Source organism: Callospermophilus lateralis, chromosome 11, assembly GCF_048772815.1.
Source record: "Callospermophilus lateralis isolate mCalLat2 chromosome 11, mCalLat2.hap1, whole genome shotgun sequence".
NCBI classification, from domain to species: domain Eukaryota; kingdom Metazoa; phylum Chordata; class Mammalia; order Rodentia; family Sciuridae; genus Callospermophilus; species Callospermophilus lateralis.
Genome location: NC_135315.1, coordinates 19,720,355 through 19,744,945, shown reverse-complemented (window position 1 = coordinate 19,744,945; position 24,591 = coordinate 19,720,355). Strand labels below are relative to the sequence as shown.

Here is a 24,591-nt window from a genome sequence, read left to right as displayed (position 1 = left end):
CTTCTGAGGTCGGCAGCGGGGTGCCAGTGATGTCACCAGAGCCCGCCTTCAAGTTCTTGTTTTAACTCTTAGTTCACCAGCCAGCCAAATTAAAAACCCTCTTGAGGAGCTCTGGAGAACGAAGGGCATGGAGTTGAAGGGAAGCTCGACCGCTGCGCTCTATTTCCTCTCAGGGTCCCTGGGAAACGGAAGAACTTTAACTACCGTGAGGGTTTCCAGACCTGAACCAGACCCAGCTCTAAAGACGACCCTGCACCCCTGGAGTTAAGAAGTCCAGTTCCTAGATCTGAGTCATCTCATTTTTGAGGTGAAGCAGCTAAGGAGGGAAGGCGCACACCTAGCCGGCAATAAAATCGAATTTAGAGTGCTGTTCACCGAACTCGAGTAAAGAGAGTGGCTTCGCATTCTAGGGAATTCTATGGTCTCTAAATAGAGCGGAGGCCCCCCAGGGCGAATATTCTGCAGTTTCGAGCAAGGAGGGGTTAACCAAGGCTTTGGGCGGCCTGGGGCGGGCCCTGGCAACAGCAGGAGAAAGCGGGCGCGCGCGAGAGTGCGCGCGTTGCTGACTCAGCGGCGATTCCCTAAGTCTCCCGAGTAGGATTCTGTGTCGGCCCCCAAAGGCTAGCTGTGAGACCCCTTGAGGATCCGCACAGTCTCCAGAACTTCCTTGGATCCTGGTCCTTAGAGGCCAAGGCTTTCTAGCTAAGGCTCTTGGAAGCTCTGCTAGTCCGGGCTTGGCGGGCGGGACAAGGCGGGGACTTCAAGCCAGCGCCTCCCCTGAGACCTCCTCCCCACGCCACGCCTTTGTCGCCCCTAGCTTCGGCTGGAGTGCTGGGTACAGCTTTGCTGACAGGATATTAAACTGAGAGAATTGTCGCACGTGAACACCCTCCTGTCTGTTGTGATCGTGCAAAACAAAGACCAAGAATCAATGCCATCCACTCAAGAGGCCATCCAGGCTGTGCCTTCGACACAGAGCTCTGTACTGAAATTACCTAGGCTAGGAGACAACCATAACACATAACACAACCACAACACAACCATAGCTCTCTTCCCTGTCTGGATCCTAGGCCCTTGCCTGCAGGGGAGTTCTTTCGTTGTCTAACCTTCCTCCTTCTCGGCAAACTCAGTGCATTCCCTCTGAGCCTATCCACAGGGAAGTTGGAGAACTGCAAGTACCCCCCCCCCCCCGTGCGCGCACACATACACACATACACACACCACACCCCTGATAACTCCTCGTTGGTAATTTGCATTGCAATACCCTTCTAGTTTTTTTCTGCAAGGTGAAAAACTCCAATTCAACTTTTTAAATTACTTTTTTTTCTTTCCATTGCAGAAACTTTAGACGGGATTATACTATGTAATCTAATCCAAACGCCTGTTCAAAACGAGAATCTCTGGTCCCCAGCCCCTACCTCGGTACCATACACAGGCTCACACAGGCCGGGACAGCCTCAGTTTACACATTCCAGAGGCCGGGAACTCAGTATTTGCTAAGGCAGCCATTACTGGATAGCACTCTGGTTGTTAGAAAGCTCTTCTTACGCTATTTCAAGAGGAACCCCTGCCCCTCCTCTTCTGGCACTTTTCCCACTTTACCTCTGTTGGCAGAGACTTGGTAAAAGTGGAGGGGGTGTCAGTGCCTAGAGCTTTAGCAGACTCAGCAGCACCCCCCCTCCCGCCCCAGGCTCTTAGCACCTCCCACTCAGACCCAAGCACTGGGGTGAGGAGGGAGGGGGTGTAACCCACTGTCTGCCCTGCTACAAATCACTTCCAAGTCGGTGATTCAAAAATAGTAACAGTTGTTGAGTTGCATCTCATTTCCATGTTATCAATTTAATGTAGCAAGACACAGAAGTAATCCCTTTAGGTTCCTACCTCGTTCTCAATGTTTCCCCACCTACACCCTTTTCCCCTTACCCTCCCTGGAATTGTTTCCGCAGCCCACCCCCTCCTCTGGATTCGCAGCCCTAATTGTCCCAGGAGAAACTGTGTGTCTCCGTGGGAGCTGAGCAAGAAGAAAGGCGGGGCCGGCGGGGGCAGCGGCCGCGGGGTTGAAGCCTTGGGCTGCAGCTCCCACCCCGTAGCAGCCTCCTCAGGTCCTGGCGGAAGCGCAGGCCCAGAAAAGCATAGAGCACGGGATTGAGGCCGCAGCGGGCCAGGGCCAATCCGCCGGTCACTAGCAGTGCCAGATCCTTGCGCTTGCTGGCAGGGCAGCTTCGCTCACGGGCTGCCAGTAGATCAGCGGTATCCAGGAGCAGGGCAAGGCTGTACGGCAGTTGCAGCACCACGAAGGCTGCCACCAGGGCCACCACAACGCGCAAAGCGCGCCGGCGCTCCGGCCCCCTGGCGGCCAGCAGCGTGCGGCCCAGCAGAGCGTAGCAGACTGCCATGACGCCCAGCGGCAGCGCGAAGCCCAGGACCACCTGCGCCATGGCGCTTGCCCCTTTCACGGTCTGCGTGAGGCCCTCGGGGAAGATAAGGCGACAGCGTCGCTGACCTTCGCGTTGCCCATCCCGGCTGAAGAGGAGCGCAGGTAGCGCCAGGAGCAATGACAGCAACCACACTAAGACTGAGACCAAGTGTGTGCGGCTGGGCGTGGAGGGCCGCTGCCCAGCTGGGAGCGCCCGAGCGATGGCCACGTAGCGGTCGGCACTGATACAGGCTAGGAAGAGGAAACCGGCATGGAAGGAGGCCGAGTAGAGGCCCGAGATGGCACGGCAGGTGGCACTTCCTAGACTCCAGCCCTGGAGAGCTCCTGCTGCGGCAAAGGGCAGGGTCAGGGCCAATAGGAGATCGGCCAGGGCCAGCTGGAGCAGGTGGGCCGAGGTGGGTGAGCGGGCAGTGCGTCGGGCCGCTAGATGAGTGGCTAGGACCAGGCCATTGCCGGCCAAACCTAGAGCAGCCACCGTCAGAGAGACGCTGGGTTGGAAGGCCCGACTGAAGGCCTGGACATCCGCCTTGTAGCAGATCTCTGGCAACGGCTCAGCAGAGTACACTTCATCACCATCCCCTGAGTAGGGGCCCCAGGAAACCTGGGGAGGTCAAAATGAGAGGAGGGATGGTATGAAATACTTGCCTGCATCTCTCTCCCGCCCCACGCCTTCCACGCAGGAAACCCCGGTGAGACCAGGAATAACAGTATATGGAAACTCCTCTAGACTCTTCCTAGCACAACCTAAAAGGCTCTCACTTCCCTTGCATCCCTCTTGCGTCTGCTTCTTGCTTCCTGGGTGACCTTGAGCAAGCCTCTTGCTCATTCTGAACCTCAGTACTTAATATATAAAGCAGAAATTAGAAGTCCTGTCTAGCCCACCTGGCAATGTTTTAATTGAGACCCGTTTGAAGTATGGAAGATAATGGATGTAAAGCATCTAGCTCTCCATAGATCAAGCGTTTGTATTATTAATAAATCTTGCCTCATGATGGCGCACACCTGTAATCCCAGTTGCTCCGGAGCGGAGGCTGAAGGCAGGAGAAATTCGAGGCCAGTCTGGGCAATTTATTGAGCCCCTGTCTAGGCCCTGGTTTCAATCCCCAGTATAGATGGGTGTGAGGGTAGGAATCTTGCCATTCCCTTTGCAGCGCCCTCTTCTGGAAGGTCGACCAGATGCAGACATTGCCTCAGACCTAGACCCTGAACCCAAAATCTTGGTTTGGAATGGATTTCCATCTTCTTTCTTTTCTCTAGCCTCCTCCCCGCCACTAATTTAAGTATAGGCACACTGAACCACTCATGTAAAAGCGGCCTCAAGGATTGGGATTCAGATTTGGGGGCTCCAGCACAAGTCAGGATGGCAGAAGCCTGATGACAAATGGAGAATCCCATCCCTTCCCCTTCCCCACCCTTGGTGTAACCCTTCACCCCCTCCCGTCCCCCACTCCCACCTGCTCTGTGGGCTCCGTCCCCATCTCTGGCTACAAAGGTTTCTGAGGTGTAGCCACAGCGGGGTAGAGGTTAAATAACTAATGAGACAGGAAGGAAGGGGTGGGGAGAGGGAAGGGAAGGAGAGAGGTGGGGATTAGGGTCTCCCTTTTCTCATTCCATCTTCCCTGAAAGGATCTCTTAACCCTGTCATTGGAAAAAGAATGGCTTTTGGGATCATCATCATTTGCTAGGTAGCTGTGTAGTCTTGAGTATGTTTTTTGACTTCTTGAAGCCTAAGGTTTTTCATCTGAAAAGTGAAGTAAGGTCAAAATGCTGAATTCACAGTGTTCGAGGGTGCCCAACCCCAAGTCTGAAGAATTAATAGCCTTCAGAAAATGATGTATTCTTTTACTTATCCTTCAGCGCATCTCTAGGCACCTCTCCCTCCTCCCTTTTCTTGGATTTTTCAGGATCCTCCCTGTCCTTGCCTCCTTTTTACCATTCCTGTGCCCCAGTCCCTGCGAGCCTCGGATTTCTCTCGGGGTATTTCCCAGCGACTGAAGATTTTCTACCCCGCCCTTTCACAGCAGCGCTGAGGCGCGCGCTTGCGCGGGGTCGGGAAAACGCGCGTGCCAGGAGAGAGAGGTTGGGGACCGGGGGGGAGGTGAGAGGAGAGAGGGTGGAAAGGAGAGGAGAGCAGAAATCCAGGAACGAGAGAGAGAGAGAGAGAGAGAGAGAGAGAGAGAGAGAGAGAGAGAGAGAGAGAGAGAGAGAGAGAAAGAGAGAAAAGAGGGGAAGGGGTGGGTAATAAGAGTCAGCGGTTTGCTGCGAATCCCAGGAGGAGAGAGCTTGGAGCTTGAGCCAGAACTGGAGCCCTAGCCGGGAGTCGGGTACCGGGAGGCGGCCGCCGGGGGCGGTCAGCCCTACAAGATGCGTCTCCAGCTCTTCTGCATTTTGCTAGCCATCGCGGTCTCTGGAACTCGGGGCTGGGGCTACTGTGAGTGTTGGGGTCTGAGGCAGGTGGGGTTGGGCCCAGGAATCCAGAGCCTGCAGGGCGGGTCCCACGCCGCATTGCGGCTGGGTGGTCTTTGGTCTATCCCCGCCAGCGCGCGCCTGCTCGCTCTCATCTTTTCTTGCCTCTCCCCCGCGCTCCGCAATGCAGCTCCGAGGCTGCTGCGCGCTCCCGGGGCCGAGGCTGGGCTCAGAGCCGAAGATAGAGTCAGCCCATTTGGGGAATTCGGGGCTGGAATCCAAGCGGGAGCCGGTGCCTGGGTTTGAGGTTAGGGTTGGGCATAAATGTGGGACTAGTGACACAGGCTAGGGTTAAGGTTTTGCCAAAGACTGGGGCTGGACTTTGGAGCTGGCCCAGGGGCTAGAGTTTGTGGCTGGAGCTGGGTTTTGTGGCTGGGGCTGGGTATTTATGGCTGTGATCCAAACAGGAGTTGGTGCCCCTGATTGAGACTAAGACTGGACAAGGATCTAGTAATGATATTAGGACTGGGGTTGCTGAGTTGGGAGCAAGACCTGGATTTGGGGTTGGTACAGTTTTGGCGAGCTCATAAATGGAACTGATGCTGAGGACTGGGTTGGATGAGTGTCCTACTGATGTAGATTATGGAAGATACTGAGGTTTGAAATTGTGTTTGGGGGGAGTATTAAGCCAGGACAAATACTGGGCTAGGGAGTTCTATCCCTCCATAAGTGTTTCCCTGGGAGAAGGCAGCCTCCCCTGAACATGCAGCCCTAGCTGCAGCCCAGGTTGAATGGATGTCTTTAAGGTAGGGCTGGGTCTGCCACTGGGGGGCATAGAAGAGGAAGCTTTGGGCACCCTGTGGGCCCAGACTTTGAAAGGGCCTGAGAAGGGCCATAAATAATTAACAAGTTAATTTCCCAATTCCAGATGGCTGCGATGAAGAGCTGGTGGGTCCCTTGTATGCACGCTCCCTGGGTGCCTCCTCCTACTATGGGCTCTTCACCACAGCCCGCTTTGCCAGGTTGCATGGTGAGCTTCTTACATGTCAGAGGGGTGGGGACTCCAGAAGGCTCAGGGGAGAAGGGTAGTGGGTAGTAAAAGCCCTTGCTTCTTCTGTAGGCATCAGTGGATGGTCACCCCGGATTGGGGATCCAAATCCCTGGCTCCAGATAGACTTAATGAAGAAGCACCGGATCAGAGCTGTGGCCACACAAGGCTCCTTTAATTCTTGGGACTGGGTCACACGTTACATGCTACTCTATGGCGACCGTGTAGACAGCTGGACTCCGTTCTACCAGCAAGGACACAACGCGGTACGCCAGATGTGCACATTTGGGGAGCTTCCTCTGTTTGGGGGCCTGGGTGGGGCACTAGCCTGAGGGGGAAGGGAGGCAATGGTGAGGGCTCAGATAAGGACCCAAGATTCTATTCTGGGGATTAAGGCCAGAGGTACTCTCAACTCACCATGCATGAAAGACACTTGGCTCATGGAGCTTAGCATACATTAGAATAAATCTAAGAGAGCTTTCTGAAGGAGGTGGCATTTTGTTTGAGCTTTAAGGGAACAATAGGATGGTGGGGGAGGACCTTTGAGTTAGGGAAACTGCACAGCTACACAGGCAAGGAAGGAATATCTGCTTTCCAAAAGTCAAGATTGGCAAGGTGTGAAAGCCATCATAGGCTGGAAGGCTATGGAGAAACAAAGGAGCAGGTGGGAATGTGGTTACTACTCTCCCCAACCCCCGCCCGCAGACCTTCTTTGGTAATGTGAATGAGTCGGCAGTGGTGCGCCACGACCTGCACTACCACTTCACCGCGCGCTACATCCGCATCGTACCCCTGGCTTGGAACCCGCGAGGCAAGATTGGCCTGCGACTCGGTCTCTATGGCTGCCCCTACAGTAAGGGAACAACGCGGAGGTAGCGGAGGGTGCCGGGGAAGCAGAGTCTCCCTGGTCTCGGGCCCACCTATTGTACTTCATGCAGAGTCGGACATACTCTACTTCGACGGCGACGATGCCATCTCGTACCGCTTCCCGAGAGGAGTCAGCCGAAGTCTGTGGGACGTATTTGCTTTCAGTTTCAAGACGGAGGAGAAAGATGGGCTACTACTGCACGCTGAGGGCGCCCAGGGCGACTACGTGACGCTTGAGCTGCAGGGGGCGCACCTGCTACTGCACATGAGCCTGGGTGAGCGCGGTACTCGCTAAGCTCTCTGCCCATGCCCATGCCAGATCTGCCCTTCTTTACTATCTTGACCTAAAGGCCTTTTTCTTAACATTTGGTGCTAGCAAGATTCTGGAATCAAAGTCAGGAGAACTGGATTCTAGACTCAGCTTTACCTTTTACTAGCTGTGTGACCTTGGAGAAGTCACTTCCCCAAGCCTCAGTTTGCTTATTGTAAACACACACAAATAGGTTATTATTTTGTATTTCATGTAGTTTTCATAGCATAGCACACGTGTAATGAAATAGAAAAAGCTATCGTACCCCGAGTTTTCCAGACAGGAAAAGAGACCCATAGAGGTTACTTGGCTTACTTTCAGCTACACACTGGCCAATGGGTTGCTTCGCCCCAGGCTCCAGACTTGCCCTGGGCCTCAGCTGCTGCTTGCCTGGGGAGTTAGGGCTTGCTCAGGTTCTCTTTTTGCTCAGGTTCTCATTTTGTCCCGCCTCACCTCAGGCAGCAGCCCCATCCAGCCAAGGCCGGGTCACACCACTGTGAGCGCTGGCGGTGTCCTGAACGACCAGCACTGGCACTATGTGCGAGTGGATCGATATGGGCGAGAAGCAAATCTCACCCTAGATGGCTATGTGCAGCGCTTCGTGCTCAATGGTGACTTTGAGAGGCTGAATCTGGACACAGAGGTGAGTGATGGAGGAGGCAACATTTGGTTGGGTAGGGTGCTGGGAGAGTGGGTAAGGGACAGTACTCTCTCAGAGGTAAGACTTTGTTTCTTGAAAGTGTTGGCAGCTCTTTGCAAATTTGCTGCCTGTTTTGTTGTTTTTTTTTTCCATGTTGTTGCTATTAGCACACACTCCCACCCCATAACTACTGAAATGGGATCTAGAATTCAGATTTTACAGATCAGGCAAGGTAGGAAAATTGTCCCTTTGGATTCTCCCACAATTCTATGGAGTTAATAAGACCCTGACTCCAATATTCAGATAAAGAAGTTTAAACAGGTTAATAGATTTGCTCAAGGATTGCAGCCACTTTATGGGGGATACAGAGCTCAAACCTAAGGCTTGGAAGGCCAATGAATTTTGGTATCCATCCGGTGGATATGCGTGTTTCAAATCTTTATAATTATAAAATTTCTGGCACTGGGAAAACTTAAGACAAGGGGTGCGTGAGACAGGCACGAACACTCCTGTGTCCAGATAACCTTTTCTCCCACCCTTTCTACAGATGTTCATTGGGGGTCTGGTGGGCGCCGCGCAGAAGAATCTAGCATATCGGCATAACTTCCGTGGCTGCATGGAAAACGTCATCTTCAACCGGGTCAACATCGCAGACTTGGCCGTGCGGCGTCATTCCCGGATCACCTTCGAGGCCAGTGGGCAAGGGGATATGGGAGGATGGGACACCAAAGATGCTCAGGAAAACAAAGTGGTGGCGCGGGAAGAGATCTTGGGAATCGGATAGAAGCCGAGGACTCCTCTCTTCTCGGCCAGATTCTCAAGTTGGGGGTATATTGCGGACTCACAGTGCCAACACCATGTATCCCCTACTAGACAAGAAGTTGTAGTTGAGTCCAGTCACCTCTGTAATTAACAGCTGAGGAAAATGAGGCGCAGAGACAGGGAATGACTTTCCCAGGGGTCCTAATTTGCACAACTACTGAGTAAGGACTGGAATCCAAAGTCCTTTTTAAATCTTCTCTGCACTGGTGTTCAACTCTGCGCATAGGCATGCACGCATGCACGCATGCACGGCTGCTGGTAAGCCAAGGGTCTGGAGCCCGACTTGGGGCAAGTAATTGCTTCTCACAGTGAAGGGAAGAGAGGAAGCTGTCACCTTCTAGAAAGAATAGATCAGCGATGGAGAGCAAGCAGCAAGTGGAGAGTCCTGCGGGCAGACTTGTTTGGGACCCCCTCCACAGATGGATATATTTGGGCAAAGGGTCATGGTTGGATGTCTTAACCTCGCTAACATTAGAGAGAAAGTATAGAGGCAGAGTCTTAGATCAATGTGAAAATTCAGTTACTAACAGAGGTACATGTGGGAGTACGGGCTCACGGGTGCTGATGTGTCCTTACTTCTCCTAGGGTAAGGTGGCATTCCGTTGCCTGGATCCAGTTCCGCACCCCATTAACTTTGGAGGTCCTCACAACTTTGTCCAAGTGCCAGGTTTCCCGCGCCGTGGCCGCCTTGCAGTCTCCTTCCGCTTCCGCACCTGGGACCTCACAGGGCTGCTTCTTTTCTCCCGCCTGGGCGACGGACTGGGCCATGTGGAGCTGATGCTTAGCGAAGGGCAGGTCAACGTGTCCATTGCACAGACCGGCCGCAAGAAGCTTCAGTTTGCTGCTGGTAAGGAAGTCTGGGAGAAGCACAATTGAACTAAAGAAAGGTAGAGGAGGTCCAGGAGGGTGGTAGGGTGGACTGAGACCTTTGCATAATGGAGAGAAGAGAGGGAATGAAGGCAACAGGGTACTGGGGAAAGTGACTGAAGGCAGATAGAGGGGCTAAAGGTTCTGGGAGAAGCAGAAGGCTGAGGGTCCTGATGTTCTATAGGATTAGGGGGTCTGTCTCTGTGATGTTTATTACTCGTTTCTAACTTTGCAGACTTTGCATCCATAACTGGGGTTATGGATAGTGAAGAGAGATGTCACTGCTCAGTATGAGAAGTGTAATAATGGTGTGTACATAGACTGCTGTTGGGATGAGGAGTGGGGCTGCTGCTTCCCCACTCTACATCTTTTTCTCTTATTCTATTACTACTTCCCCTACCCACACCATTCTTCTTTCTTGTCCAGGATATCGCCTGAATGATGGCTTCTGGCACGAGGTGAATTTTGTGGCACAGGAAAACCACGCAGTCATCAGTATTGATGATGTGGAGGGGGCAGAGGTCAGAGTCTCATCCCCACTGCTGATCCGTACAGGGACTTCATACTTCTTTGGAGGTAAGTAGGGGCACACTTGGCCAGACTTCTGTCTCTGGGTGGGAAAGCCTCGTCTAAATTCACTCAGATGAGGCCGCATGGAGAGTTTTGTAGGAATTAAGCCATTTCACCTCTGGGAACTTGGGGCGTGGAAAGTCATTGACGTAGTCTACACTTTGGTTCTAATCTCTTCTTTCTTTATGTCTGGCTCCCTCTTAACATTTCCCTGGGGGAGGGTCTCTGGGGTCTTCCCTGGGGAGGGCCTCACAGGGGTGGTTGCTCCAGGTTGTCCCAAACCAGCCAGTCGATGGGGCTGCCACTCCAACCAGACGGCATTCCATGGCTGCATGGAGCTGCTGAAGGTGGATGGTCAACTGGTCAACCTGACTCTGGTGGAGTTTCGGCGGCTTGGATATTTTGCTGAGGTCCTCTTTGACACATGTGGCATCACTGATAGGTATCCAGAAACCCCTGTCCCTAACAAGAGGTGACCCCTTTCAAAGCCCTTTTCCATGGTCTCCCAGTGGGAGTGGCCTTTCTCAATAATCTCCCTTCTCCTTGTCTCAGCTCCTTAGTCCCCCAACCTGGGGAAGGATTCCTCCTTGACATTTCACCTCCTGTTTTTCTCTTAAAGTGACACATGCTCAAAATGTAAACTATGCATCTGTTTTTGGTCTTAGTTTTTTTTTTTTTCTTGGCAGGGGGTGGGGTGGAATAAGACATTTCTGCTCTTTTGTGGAAGGGGGAACAGTCGTATTTGAACCCTAAAGACTTACTAGTGGCCCTGTATCTGGGCACATACCTGACTAGTTAGGTGTGTGGTATGTCACTGGGTCCTGGATCTTTGGGAACTGGGAGTGTAGCTTATAGGGATCATATTCCCTCTCAAGCTTCCAGTAAGGCCCCTTCCCTTGGTGCCTACCCATTCCCTAGGTGTAGCCCTAACATGTGTGAACATGATGGACGTTGCTACCAGTCTTGGGATGACTTCATATGCTACTGTGAACTGACTGGCTACAAAGGGGAGACCTGTCACCAACGTAAGCCAAATGGGGTGGGGAGGATCACAAGGCTGTCAGGGATAGGATTGGGCTCCCCCCAACGTTGGTGTTTTTTTTTTTTTTTATGGTGTAGGGGATTATACCCAAGGTCTTGTACATGCTAGACAAGTGCTCTACCACTGATCTACAGTTTAATCTGGGGTTAACTTTCTAGCCCTCTGACCCTAAGCTGTGTTTTTTCCACCACACCACCTAGCATTGTATAAGGAATCCTGTGAGGCTTATCGGCTCAGTGGAAAAACTTCTGGAAACTTCACCATTGATCCCGATGGCAGTGGCCCCCTGAAGCCTTTTGTAGTGTACTGTGATATCCGAGGTAAATGGCTATGATGGGTGGTGAGGGGGCATCTGACCAGGTAATAAGGGAAATATGGGGGGAACAGGAAGGCACAAAGTGGGATGGGAGCCATTAAGATTAAACTGTGGTGAGAGTAAAGGAGGATAGAGGGGAAAGGAAGGGGGACACTTTGGAGTTTGTAATCTAGCCTCGCAGATAAATTCCTGATCCATTCTAGCTGTCTCTGATCTCCAATGTGGAAGACCCAGGGTCTAGCTGGAACAGAGCTGCTGGCCATTAATTGGCTCAGAAGTTGTCTTGGTAGAGGTAGGCAGGGAGATGGGTAGAGAATGCCCATGTCCAGCAAAAGCTCTGTCCCCTCCGTCTTCCCAGAGAACCGAGCATGGACAGTTGTGCGACATGACAGGCTGTGGACAACTCGGGTAACAGGTTCCAGCATGGAGCGGCCCTTCCTAGGGGCTGTCCAGTATTGGAATGCATCATGGGAGGAAGTCAGTGCTCTAGCCAACGCTTCCCAACACTGTGAGCAGTGGATCGAGTTCTCCTGCTATAATTCCCGGCTGCTCAACACTGCAGGTTTGGGCTGGGGTCAGGGAAGGCAGGTGGAGGAGCTGGAGAGAGACAGGGTAGAGGGGCTGGGAGAATAAAGCCTGAAAGTTTGACTGAAGGAGTTAAGCAAGGTCTGGGCCAGTTGGAAGGGCAACCCAGGGAGCCCAGAAGCTAATGGAGGGGCAGGGCCTGGCAGCTACCTGCACCTCTTCCCCAGGAGGCTACCCCTACAGCTTTTGGATTGGCCGAAATGAGGAGCAGCACTTCTACTGGGGAGGCTCGCAGCCTGGGATCCAGCGCTGTGCCTGTGGATTGGACCGGAGCTGTGTGGACCCTGCCCTGCACTGCAATTGTGATGCTGACCAGCCCCAGTGGTGAGGAGGCAGAGGGACAGAGTTTACAGGACTTTAGGGGAAGCCTAGCAGTAAGGCTGATCACCACATTTTGTCCCCACAGGAGAACTGACAAGGGGCTGCTGACTTTTGTGGACCATCTGCCTGTCACTCAGGTGGTGGTGGGGGATACGAACCGCTCCAGTTCAGAGGCCCAGTTCTTCCTGAGGCCTCTGCGTTGCTATGGCGACCGTGAGTGGCAGACCCCTTTTGTGTGCCTTTCCAGAGTCAGCCTTCCAGTTTCCCAAATCTAGGCCACCTAACCCACTGGGGGTCTCTAGGCCATACTGACAGACACTCCTGCTGTGATCTGATCCTCACCTTTATTGCTCCTCTGCACCTTACTCCTCTTTTAGTTCTGTTCTCAGTCTCCCCATGACTACCTCTCACCCTCCCCCTTTTATCTCCCTCCCCTCCCCTTCTTGAGGCTCCATTGCCCCTCCACTCCCCGACCTCCATGACAAAGGCTCTTCCCTCTGGTTTTTTAGGAAACTCCTGGAACACCATTTCCTTCCACACGGGGGCTGCACTACGCTTCCCCCCAATCCGTGCCAACCACAGTCTCGACGTCTCCTTCTACTTCAGGACCTCGGCTCCCTCAGGAGTTTTCCTAGAGAATATGGGGGGCCGTTATTGCCAGTGGCGTCGACCTTACGTGCGGGTGGAACTCAACAGTGAGCAGGCAGAGTCTGGGGGGGATGTGGGGTGGATGAAGGAGCTCTCTGGGGAAGCTGGGGTAGGAAACCAGGTCAGATGTCCTTCTGAAGGCAGTAAGGAAAGGGGCTTAGATAACTCTGGTTCCAGATTTATCTCTGTCTTGATCCCTGACTATGTGACCTTGGGAACTGGCTTTGCCTCTCTGGGTCTTATGCCCTTTGCTTGTGAAGAAGGAGCTAGACTCCTGAGGGTCTTTCCCACTTCTGACTAGTTATGCTTCAAGTCTGGGAGGTGGGGCCAGAAAGGCTGAAGTGATCTTCAATTTTGTGAGAGGCCAAGGGTATGAAGTTTCAAGTAGTTTATAGGTTAGAACCTATGGCTACCGAGGCATGGTGGCATACTCCTGTAATCACAGCCACTCAGGAGGCTAGGGCAGGAGGATTAAAAGTTCGAGGTTAGCCTGGGCAAATTAGGGAGACCCTGTCTCAAAATTAAAAAGGCTGGGGTGTAGCTTGGTGATGCAGCACCCATTGGTTCAATTCCCAATACAAAAAAAACCCCAAAAACCTATGGACAAATTGGGGTTATTTTCAGGAGCTCTGAAGGGTTGAGGAAGAGAGGTTGTACCAAGCAAGGAACTTGTGAGGGATCTTGGAAGTTCGAGCCGTTTTCTCCTCACTACTTCCTGTCACATTGTCCAGCATCCCGGGATGTGGTCTTCGCCTTTGATGTGGGGAATGGGGATGAGAACTTGACAGTACACTCGGATGACTTTGAGTTTAATGATGATGAGTGGCACCTGGTCCGGGCTGAAATCAACGTGAAGCAGGCCCGGCTTCGAGTGGATCACCGGCCCTGGGTGCTGCGGCCCATGCCACTGCAGACCTACATCTGGCTGGAGTATGACCAGCCCCTCTATGTTGGTGAGCAGCAACCCCGAGGCAGGGTGAGAGCCTTCTTGACCTTTCCACCTCTCAAGGCATTCTGAATTTCCAGGAGCCCCATGCTTTGGTTCCAGCCTCCTCAGCTTCAGATTAAGCCAAGGTCCCACCTTTCCCACCAGTCCCTGGTATCCTACTCCATCTTTTTGCCCCCTTGTCTCCCTTCACTTCCCAACCACAAACTTACTTCTGTCTCAAGCTCTACAGTTTTTATTTTTTATTTTTTTTTGGGGGGGAGCGGGCAGGGGTGGAACCCAGGGCCTTATAGATGCTGAGTACATGCTCTGCCTCTGAGCCATACTCCCAGCCTCTCCATTCATTTCTTGACCAGGATCTGCAGAACTTAAGAGGCGTCCCTTTGTGGGCTGCTTGAGGGCCATGCGTCTGAATGGAGTGACTCTGAACCTGGAGGGCCGTGCTAATGCCTCTGAGGGTACTTCTCCCAACTGCACAGGCCACTGCGCCCACCCCCGGTTCCCCTGTTTCCATGGAGGCCGCTGTGTGGAGCGCTACAGCTATTACACATGTGACTGTGACCTCACAGCTTTTGATGGGCCATATTGCAACCACGGTCAGTGCTACTGATTATGGGGGGACAGGGAGCCACATAGCAGATGAGACGTAGGGAAGGCAGGAAAGAGGGTGCAAAGTCAGCCTCTGGGGAAACTAGAGTTGTTACTGGGTTCCTGAGCTCTGATTTGGGGGGGAGTCAGGCAGTTGAAGATTCTGAGTGATTTCAAAGTCATAAAGGGGAACAAGGAAGGGATGGTAAAGCTAGCAGGTCATAAAAGCTCAAAAACATCAGCATGTAACTTCCCCATGTCCCATTGTCACCAAGGTAACACAGATTCCCCTTTGCATGCATATTTAGTTTGGCTGCATAATGTCCTTTGCCATTTCCTGTATGACAATTGCTGAATTCCCAGTTTATTACCTGGTTCTTGGTTAAGGTGAACCTTGACATTCAGCATAGCAAGATTCTGTTTAGATATCCAGACTGAATCCTTCCTAAGGTTGGCCTAGCTGGATGTGTGAGTAGGTGGGTTGCTGATGGGAGGAGTCTGTTAAACAAGGGAGATGCAGGGGGACTGGGGTTGTAGCTCAGTGGTAGAGCACTTGCCTAGGATGTGCAAGGCACTAGGTTCAAATATCAGCACCACATAAATATAAAAATAAACAAATAAAGATATTATGTTCATCTACAACTAAAAAAAAAAAAAAAAAAAAGGGAGAGGCAGGGATGTAGGACCAACTGAAAACTTCTGGTTTTGGTTTGGAAGTGTGAGCAGTGATACATTTACTAGATGGATTCAGGATATCTCAGTTCTAAGCCTGGCTCTCCACTTACTCTGTATCCTTGGGCAAGTCACTACCCATATCTGAGTCTCAATTTCTCTGTTTGTAATGTTCAGGGGTCAGATTAGATATCTCTCAAAAGTTTCTCATGGCTTTAAGATTCCATTCTATGCCAGAGGGCCTTGAGAGGACCTTTAACAGAGAGTTATGATAGTGGCAGAAATTGAAGTGAATCTCAGGGTGTATGGAGGATGAACTTTAAACCCTCTGAATGAGGACTGAGGATCCTGATTTGACTTCACTACCTCTGTCTTCAGACATCGGCGGTTTCTTTGAGCCAGGCACCTGGATGCGCTATAACCTACAGTCAGCGCTGCGCTCTGCAGCCCGGGAATTTTCCCACATGCTGAGCCGGCCGGTGCCAGGCTACGAGCCTGGCTATATTCCTGGTTATGACACTCCCGGTTATGTGCCTGGCTACCACGGCCCTGGGTACCGCCTGCCTGACTACCCCAGGCCTGGCCGTCCTGTGCCAGGTTACCGGGGGCCTGTCTACAACGTCACAGGGGAGGAGGTCTCCTTCAGCTTCAGCACTGACTCTGCCCCTGCAGTCCTGCTTTACGTCAGCTCCTTTGTGCGTGACTACATGGCTGTGCTCATCAAGGAAGATGGTAAGCCCCACAGGATCTCTGCCTAGACCCTCACTTCCCCAAGGTACTGTTAATTCACATAACAACTGATTCACTATATAGGACCGAAGATAGGTTGTGAGGTCTGAGAGAAGACCCCATGTTTTTTTCTTCTCACTCCACAGGGACCCTGCAGCTGAGATATCAACTGGGCACCAGTCCCTATGTTTACCAGCTAACCACCCGACCAGTTACTGATGGCCAGCCCCACAGTGTCAACATTACCCGGGTCTACCGCAACCTCTTCATCCAGGTATGTGTGTGAGGAGGTAGATGGGTCCAGTCAAAACCTCATTATCTCAATGTGGCATCCAAGAAAATGTCAAATCTTTTTTAAAAAATTTCTTTTTTTAGTTGTAGATGGACACAACATTTTTTTTCATTTATTTATTTTTTATGTGGTGCTGATGATTGAACCCAGCGCCTCACACATGCCAGGCAGGCACTCTACCACTGATCTACAACCCCAGCCTGAAAATGTCAAATCTTAACATGTGTCAAGCATGTTTCATTGTACAGAGAATTTTATGTGTGTCACCTCAAGTGACCCTCACAGCAGATTCTCGAAGTAGATTAAGTTGCCTGGTGTCCTTATCTTTGTTTTACAAATCTGTAAACGGGCTCATGAAGTATAAAGTGATTTTCTCAAAGTCGAACCACTAGTAAGTTGCAAAAATAGAGCTCAAAATCAATTTTAAAAAAAATGTGTTAATCAGCTTTTTGTTGCTATGACCAAAATACCCAACAAGAACAACTTAGAGAAGGGAGAGTTTATTAGAAGCTCATGGTTTCAGAGGTCTCAGTCCGTAGATGGCTGACTCCTTGCTCTGGGCCCAAGATGAGGCAGAACATCATGGCAGAAGGGTGAGGTAGAAAAGTACTGCTCCATTCATGGCAGCCAAGAAGCAGAGAAGGGGGAAAGGACCATAGGAAAGATGAACCATTCCAGTACACCAGTGGCCCACCTCCTCCAGCCATGCCCACCTGTGTACAGTTACTATCCAGTTCGTCCATTCAAACCAGAATGGATTGATTGGGTTACAACTCTCATGATCCAATAATGTCACCTCTGAATATTGCTGCATTAACATAGGAGCTTATGGGGGACACCTCTTATCCAAATCAACATTTTGTTCCTGGCCCTGCAAAATTCATGTCCATTTCACAATGTGAAATACATTTAGTCCATCTCCAAGAGTCCTATAGTCTTGACAGTTCCACCATTGCCCAAAAGTCCAAGTCCAAAGTCTCTACTGAGACACAAGGCAAACTTTTGGCTGTGAGCCTGGTAAAAATTAAAAAGCAAGTTACATATGTCCAGTATTCAGTGGAACAGAATAAATATTCCCATTTCAAAAGGGAGGAATAGGGGCATCAAAAGAAGGCATGAGACCAAAACAGACTGAAACCCAGGCAGGTCAACAGGTCCCATTAATTCTGCTTATAACTCCTTATAAGTGGTGGTTTGGAGATGTTCTCTCCAAAGAACTTGGGCAGTCCCATTCCTTTGGCCTTGCCAGTTGCAGCACATGTGAGGTCTCTTTTAGCCTGACGCTGTAGCCAGCACCTTTTCTTGGTAAACAGGCCACATTACTGACATCTGTGAATTTTGGGGGTTTCTCCACTCCAGCTTTGATTTCACCTTCACAGCTTCATGCATCACCCTTTTAGAGGCAGCCTGCAGGGACTCTGACCCTGCTACATTTTGCCTGGCCTTTTAGGCCTTCCTTTGAAATCTCAGTGGAAACCCTCATGACTCCTTAATTCCAGGATCCTGCATTCCTGCAGAACCAGCACTTCATGAATGATGCCAAAGTTGGCTACCAGCTTGTGCAGGGTCTGGGTCCTCTGGAATAATGGTTGCAGTGGCTTCTGAGTGCTTGGGCAGCTAAACCCAGTGAAACAAATTCCTAGTTCCCCTTGTGCAAGGGTGAGCTCTTGCTCAGGTGAGAAGAGATCCCCATGATCTCTTCTCAAGGGAATTTTCCTTTACACATCCTTGAGCCTGCAATGAGTATAGTCTTGCAAATCCTGGAGATGTCCTCAAACCATCTTTCCTATTGTCTTTGTACAAAGTACCTAGCATCTCTTCAGGGGCTATAATCTATTCAACAAGTGTAACTTTTTTGGGCCCCAGTTTTAATTGCACCTTCTGGTCAAGCTGCAAGTTTCAAAAATCTGTGAGCTCTTCTTTTTGCTTCTAATTCTCACAGTAAGCCTGGCTAAAAGCTTCCAGCAATATCTTTGCCACTGAATGAATGCTGTGAAATGAAATTTCCTTCATCAGACTAATTTGTCCATTACTTTTAACTTCAAAGTCTCAGGACATGGGCAAAATGATGAAAAGTTCTTTGCCAGATGATAACACAAATGGCCTCTACTCCAATTCCCAATAGTCCTCATTCCCTCTGAAACCCCATGAGCAGTTTGCATTCCTATTGGCATTTGAATTACTCATTTATCTCTGCTTACAACATTCTAAGACTTCTCCAGCCTATATCTCTAAACTTTTCCGAATGCTTCCCACAAACCAGTTCCAAAGGCTTCTGAACTAGTTGCATGACCACAGCAATGACCCCACTTCTCCGTATCAATTTCTGTTTTAGTCAGGTTTGTGTTGCAACAAAGAACAACAAGAACTACTTAGAGGAGGGAAAATTCCAGAGATTCAGTCCTTGGTGGACCAATTCCATTGCTCTGGGCCCAAGGCAAGGTAGGACATCATGGCAGAAGGGTGTTGTAAGGAGTGCTGCTCCACTTACAGCTGGCCAGGAAGCAGAGAGAGAGGGGAAGGGGCCATGGGGCAGATGAACCCTTCAAGGGCATGCCCCCAGTGACCCACCTTTTCTAGTGGTACCCTACCTGCCTACACCCAGTCAGTCCATTCAAACTAGAATGACAAATTAGGTTATAAGCCTTCATAATTTAATCATTTCATCTGAATAACTGTGCCATCAGAGGAGCTTTTGGAGAACACCTCTAATCAAACCATATCAGGTACCAAATCCTACATCTGGGCCCAGGGGTTGCCCACTTCAGATTGAGCAGGGACTCACCTGCTAGCAGGTCAGGTTTGGATAGAACAAGAGTTCCCTTGTAGTCTTGGCTGTGCCTGCAAGGTCCTCCCTCCCTCACTGTCCCCATCCCTGCCTTAGGTGGACTACTTCCCGCTGACAGAACAGAAGTTCTCTCTGCTGGTAGACAGCCAGCTGGACTCGCCTAAAGCCTTGTATCTAGGACGTGTGATGGGTAAGCTGTGGGTGAGGATGAGTTATGGGGGAAGTCCCTGGAGCCTCAACGAGTGGGAGGACCTGGGAATGGCAGTGAGGGTGGCGAGAAGAATACGTGGGTGATGAGAACAGAAGGACTGATGACAAGAGGCTTCCGAGTGATTCAAACCCTTCTTCTTCTGGGCCTTCTCCCTTAGAGACGGGTGTAATTGACCCAGAGATCCAGCGTTACAACACCCCAGGTTTCTCAGGCTGCCTGTCTGGTGTTCGATTCAACAATGTGGCTCCACTAAAGACCCATTTCCGAGCCCCTCGGCCCATGACCGCTGAGCTAGCAGAGGCCCTTCGAGTTCAGGGAGAACTGTCCGAATCTAACTGTGGAGCTATGCCACGCCTTGTCTCAGAGGTGCCACCTGAGCTTGATCCCTGGTATCTGCCCCCAGGTATATCATCTCTTGGACACAGAAGGGAGGGATGACAGGGAAGAGAAACATTGGAAGTATCTCATAACTGGTGCTTTCTCCTCTGTAGACTTCCCGTACTACCATGATGATGGATGGGTCGCCATACTTTTAGGCTGTAAGTACAGTGACCACTTAATTGCACCTCCCCAAACTACCCTGACTGTCAGCATTCCCTCCTTGCCCTCCCCAATGCTGAGGGGTGGCAAAGGAGTTAGAGGTGTGATGGTACAAAGAAGGACGAGACAGGCCACACTGAAGGTAGTATATGATTGTGCTGGAGATTTTTTAATGTTTGAGCATGTCATACAGTTTTTTTTTTTTAAGTTGTAGATGGACAAAATACCTTTATTTTATTGATTTATTTTTATGTGGTGCTGAGAATCGAACCCAGTGCCTCACACATGCTAGGCAAGTGCTCTACCACTGAGCCACAACCCCAGCCTCAGCACAGAGTTTTCTTTGTATGTTTTTTTAAAAAGAAATATCAATCGAGCCTCTTAGCTTTGTTTTATTTATTTATTTTTTTATGTGGTGCTCCGGATCAAATCCAATGCCTCCCGCATGCAAGGCAAGCGCTCAACCACTGAGCTACAACCCCAGGCCATGGTGGTTTTTGGGGTTTTTTTTGGTACTGAGGTGCTTAACCACTGAGCACATCCCCGGCCCTTTTTTATATTTTAGTTAGAGACAGGATCTAGCTAAGTTGCTTAGGGCCTTGTTAAGTTGATGAGGCTGGCTTTGAACTCACAATTCTCCTGCCTCAGCCTCCTAAGATGCTAGGATAACAGGAATGTACCACTGCAACCAGCCCACCATAGAATTTTAATTGAAATATTAAAATGCAGCCATAGCTAAAGGTTGAGGAAATAAATAAGGGTATACATCTAGAGAGATTAGAAATTGGGGTAATACCAGGGATGTGAAAAGAGAATATCAGACATAGAAGTTGGCAGAGGATAAACCAAGAACTCAACCTATCTAACAGCTTATTGTGGTTGTATAGCTGTGGTTGTATAGTCTTACGTGAATGCTTTTGGCCAAAAGTATGTGTCTATATGTGGTGTATAGCTGAACCCCAAAGGTCTTTCCCCCTGTTTCTTTTCTTTCATTCAGTTTTGGTGGCTTTCCTGCTGCTGGGGCTGGTGGGAATGTTGGTGCTCTTCTATCTGCAAAATCATCGCTACAAGGGCTCCTATCACACCAATGAGCCCAAGGCCACCCATGATTACCATTCTGGCAGCAAACCTCCCCTCCCTACTTCGGGCCATGCCCAGGCCCCCACCCCCACACCAGCTCCCACCCAAGTTCCAGCCCCTGCCCCTGCCCCTGCCCCTGGTCCAGGCTCCCGGGACCAGAACCTACCCCAGATCTTGGAAGAATCCAGATCTGAATGAATCAGGAGAAGGGCTTCAGGGGCCAAGTCTAACTCCTCTGGATTCCCCAATTCCTGTCTCTCCCCCACCCTATCAGGGACATTTGGCTCCTCTTAGCTGGCTCTGCTCATCCAGAGGATACCCCTCCTGCCAAGTTTGGTGGGCAGAGCTACAGATGGGACCAAAGGGAGTGGCCAAGCCTCACTGCCTAAACCAATGCCCTGCTCATCTGTTTCCCCAGGTCCCTGGTGTTTGCTTGCTCCAAAAGAGAAGCCTCATGGGTTGAGATAGGCCCTTCCTGCCATTTCTGTCCCAGCCCTTGCCAGGGATTAAGAACAGAGCGTAGGGGAGATTAATGGCCTCCCATCCACATACATTATCAGCAGGGACAGATGTGTAGAATCACAGGGCTGCACAGGGCACAGGGAGGGGGGAGGAGGCTGCTACAACATCCCCCAGCCTCCCCCCTGCCCTGCAGAAAGTCTTCCATCTGCTTCCTCTCAGCTGGGGGTGAGGAGGGCTTCACTGCTGTCCTCCACCCCTCTTTTTGTTTTTACACAGAGACCAAGAGGCCTCAGTTTAGCACCTTAGTACCTCCGCTGCTTCACATGCTTTAGCCAAAGCCATAAAAACCCTTGCAATCAATGTAGAGAAAATAATGCAGACACCTTGCCTACCCAGTTCTCTGCTTTTCTATCCTTTTCCAAGATATGCAATAGCCTTGGTGCCTGACCACGGCTCGGCCCCCTCTCCAATGCATGAGGAGCCCTCTTTCCTTCGCTCAGAGATGCTTGTTTGCCCAGGAGGTCATATTCTTTATATATATTTTTTGTTGCAAAGTCTCTCTCTAGAGGAACTCTATATTATTCTAATTTTTTAAATTATCTGTTTATATATAAAAGAAAAATTCAGTCGGCTGTCCTGTCCTGTGCTGTGCCCACAGTTCATAGTGAGCGTCTCCTGTGTCAGATGTCTCATGAGTGCGGCTGGTCACTCACAGGCCGCTCTCTGGCCTCCACTCTGAAGCAGGGCGGAGCCAGCTGTGCCCTTGACTACGTGCCAGTCCAATAAAGCAGAGTGGCAGAGCCCCAGTGTGTGTGTGTGTGGTGGCTGTCGTCATGGTTAGGGGATAAATGGGGTAATTGTAAGGAACTAATTTGAGGGGTCAGGAATTTTTAGGCAGAGTTCTCAGAATCTTTGCACCACCTGCCAGGGGCCTGACTGGCTCTTGCATGATGACCACCCACTTTCCCCCTTTGATCTCTGTGGATACTGGGGATCAGAATGCTGAAGCCCACCATTCCTGGGTCCTTCCAAGTCCCAAAGCACACACTATACAACTTGCCAACATGGATTCTAACACTTTATTAGATAAGAGGTCACAAGCCACAGGACTTTAAAGTGCGTGAAATTCTCTGGCAATAAAGCCACATGTACACCAGCCTTCCCCCAAGTCCCATCACCTTGCACAGTCAATTCTTAGGTGTGGGGGGGGAGAAGCTGAGACCCGTCATTAAAGGTAGGGGACAGCAGGGACAAAGGATGGGAATGCTGGAGGAATATAAGTATTAGTGGTCTGCAGCTGGGGAAGAAGGGGATTGACCAGTGCTTCTGCTTGCTGAGGGAAAGGTGGGGGTCAGTCTAACTCAAAGTCTGGAAATAAATTTTTGTCACCTATTCCTTACCACCAGCCCCTGACATTTCAAACAGACCTGACTCCTTCTTTATATGTCTCTGGTTTTCCCCAATAATGAGTAATTCAGCTTGAGGGTATCCCCGATACAATGACTACAACAAACCACAGCAGGTGTACACTTCGGAATCACGGTGAGGCTGCCCCAACCAGGCGGGAGAGGCTGCCATCGGGAGCTGGCTGGGTGTGTGCTGAGTGCAGTGCCCACCATTGTGGTGAGATTATGTGAGTGTGAGTGTGAGTGAGTGTGTGTGTGTGTGTGTGTGTGTGTGTGTGTATGCACATTCTACACAAATCCCTAAGAGGCAACTTGGCCAGAGACAGCCCCACTTCTTCCACGGGACAACTACTGGGGTGGGAGTAAGGGAGTGGGCAGCACACACGGGGAAGAGTGGCTTAGATTCCCCAGGAAGAAGAGGGGATGCCCGCTCCCCATCCCAACACTCCCTAGGCCAGTCTGTACCTGCCCACCTGAGTCCTTTCTACCCAGCACAAAGCTCAGCCAGCTCAGCTCGCCAGCCACAGACATGGGGCAGTTCTTGCTAGCTTCAGTTTAATAAATTTTCTGTGCCACGTCAGCTCCTCCTGCCTCTCCTAGAAAATAAGACAGACTGGAGATTCTTCTACCCCTTTCTTCCCCTCTTGAGAAGTGCGATTTGGGCATGGACCCCAGAGGCCTTGGCTTAAACTCCACCCCAATCTACAGAACTTCTAAAGAAATAAAGTGCTTTGCTCTGCATGAATCCCAGAGAGAATGACACCATAGACTGGGACAGGTGGTCTGCCTGCTTCTTCTCAACACTACAATACCCTCTGCCAGTCTGCCCTGCTCTGTGCTGCCATCCTACATGTGCAATTGTGCCCCTCACCCACCCGCAAACACATACTGCCAGCCCACTTTTCTAAACAGCAGGTGCCACAGACAGGAAGTAAATCACACCAACAACCTTTCCCTCTAGTCTATCTACCTGGGCCCCTCTACCCTGAGGAGATAAGCAACTCTGGCCTCTCTGAACACAGAGGCCTAAAAAGAACTACAGATCCAGCAGACCAGAGTGCTCTCTCTTGCCAGACATGCCTCCCACGTTTGGTCAGAAGCAGCACAATGCCTGCCTGCAGTTGCTGAGCTAGAATTCTGGAAGGAATACTGGCACCTGCTCCCAGGAATCTGAAAACAGTTACCCATTCACCTCCAGAGTATACAAGGAAGGCTTTCTCAAAGTCTGTTGGACCACGCTTGGCAATTTAACTGCTGTTATCAAGCTGGCTCTCCCCTTGTCCATGGGAGGGTGGCACTTAGCTTTCCCTCTTCTAGCCTTGAATCCCTGTGCTTAGAACCCACACCCTTTTGGTTTGGACCCTGCCTGAGGAAAGAGGTAGGAAAGTGACCCATCTCCCTCTGAATTCAGTGTGTGCTGCCTGCCAGGCTCACCTCTAACCCAGAGCACTTGTAGGCTCCAGAGACCAGATTTCACTCAGCTATGCCTGGCACCCAATTACATAAGGACCATTGGCTGGGAAAGCTAAAAGACGGAGCCTGTTCAGAACTGCCTAAGTTGATTCCTGAGGCCTGCAGCTTAGGAAGCTGAGGAGAAATCAAGCAGTCATTTGCCCTGGCCCGTGCCCTCCTTTGAGGCCTGAGAAGCAGCCTTCCACTTCTGCAACTCTCTCCTAGGAGACCAAGCCCTAGCTGCCTGGCCCCCCCGCTCACTGAGATGGTTTTGTGCCTGTGGGACACAGCTGAGGCCTCACTACAGAGGGAGTGGGTGGGGTTTCCCGGCGTGGAAGACACACAGTGCAGGAACTCAAGCAGCAGTGGTGTGTGCATGAAAGCAAAGACAGTGCTGCTACCACAGCGCCAGGAAGGCTAAAGGACGTCGGTCTCCCTCTCTATCCCCACGTACTTGAGGGCATCCGCTTGACTGTACCTGTCCCAAAGTAGGAAGGAGAAAAAAAAAAAGATTTACAAGATGGGGTCCCCTCCCGTTTCACTTCC

General features: G+C 50.9%; 3 protein-coding genes across 7 annotated transcripts in view; 1 reads left to right on the top strand and 2 right to left on the bottom strand.

Annotated features, from left to right (window-relative positions):
• Positions 1–1,973: 1,973 nt before the first annotated feature.
• On the bottom strand, positions 1,974–3,915 carry Ccr10 (C-C motif chemokine receptor 10). Its single transcript, XM_076870146.1, has 2 exons — positions 3,892–3,915; positions 1,974–3,038 (listed from the first exon to the last, which is right to left on the bottom strand). The coding sequence occupies exons 1-2, from the start codon at positions 3,913–3,915 to the stop codon at positions 1,974–1,976; spliced, it is 1,089 nt and encodes a 362-aa protein (XP_076726261.1).
• Cntnap1 (contactin associated protein 1) lies at positions 2,172–22,112 on the top strand. Of its 2 annotated transcripts, none has more exons than XM_076870140.2 (24): positions 2,172–2,539; positions 5,772–5,873; positions 5,964–6,157; positions 6,597–6,744; positions 6,830–7,033; positions 7,527–7,711; positions 8,256–8,399; positions 9,116–9,377; positions 9,824–9,973; positions 10,238–10,409; positions 10,886–10,992; positions 11,210–11,329; positions 11,684–11,887; positions 12,078–12,234; positions 12,317–12,444; positions 12,741–12,926; positions 13,611–13,832; positions 14,182–14,421; positions 15,464–15,817; positions 15,961–16,088; positions 18,991–19,084; positions 19,263–19,508; positions 19,597–19,644; positions 20,643–22,112. In XM_076870140.2, exons 3-24 carry the CDS (start codon positions 6,023–6,025, stop codon positions 20,921–20,923), a joined length of 3,915 nt encoding a protein of 1,304 aa, XP_076726255.1. In that variant the 5' UTR covers positions 2,172–2,539; positions 5,772–5,873; positions 5,964–6,022; the 3' UTR covers positions 20,924–22,112. The 2 variants fall into 2 exon arrangements, with proteins under 2 accessions (XP_076726255.1, XP_076726256.1); XM_076870141.2 differs by having other exon boundaries at positions 2,172–2,832.
• Positions 20,859–24,591, bottom strand: part of Ezh1 (enhancer of zeste 1 polycomb repressive complex 2 subunit) — a 37,432-nt gene continuing 33,699 nt past the window's right edge. For all 4 annotated transcript variants that reach the window (XM_076870142.2, XM_076870143.2, XM_076870145.2 and 1 more), the window contains one exon: positions 20,859–24,523. In XM_076870142.2, coding sequence (XP_076726257.2) covers positions 24,463–24,523 — 61 coding nt within the window. In that variant the 3' untranslated portion in view covers positions 20,859–24,462. The remainder of the gene's footprint in view (positions 24,524–24,591) is intronic.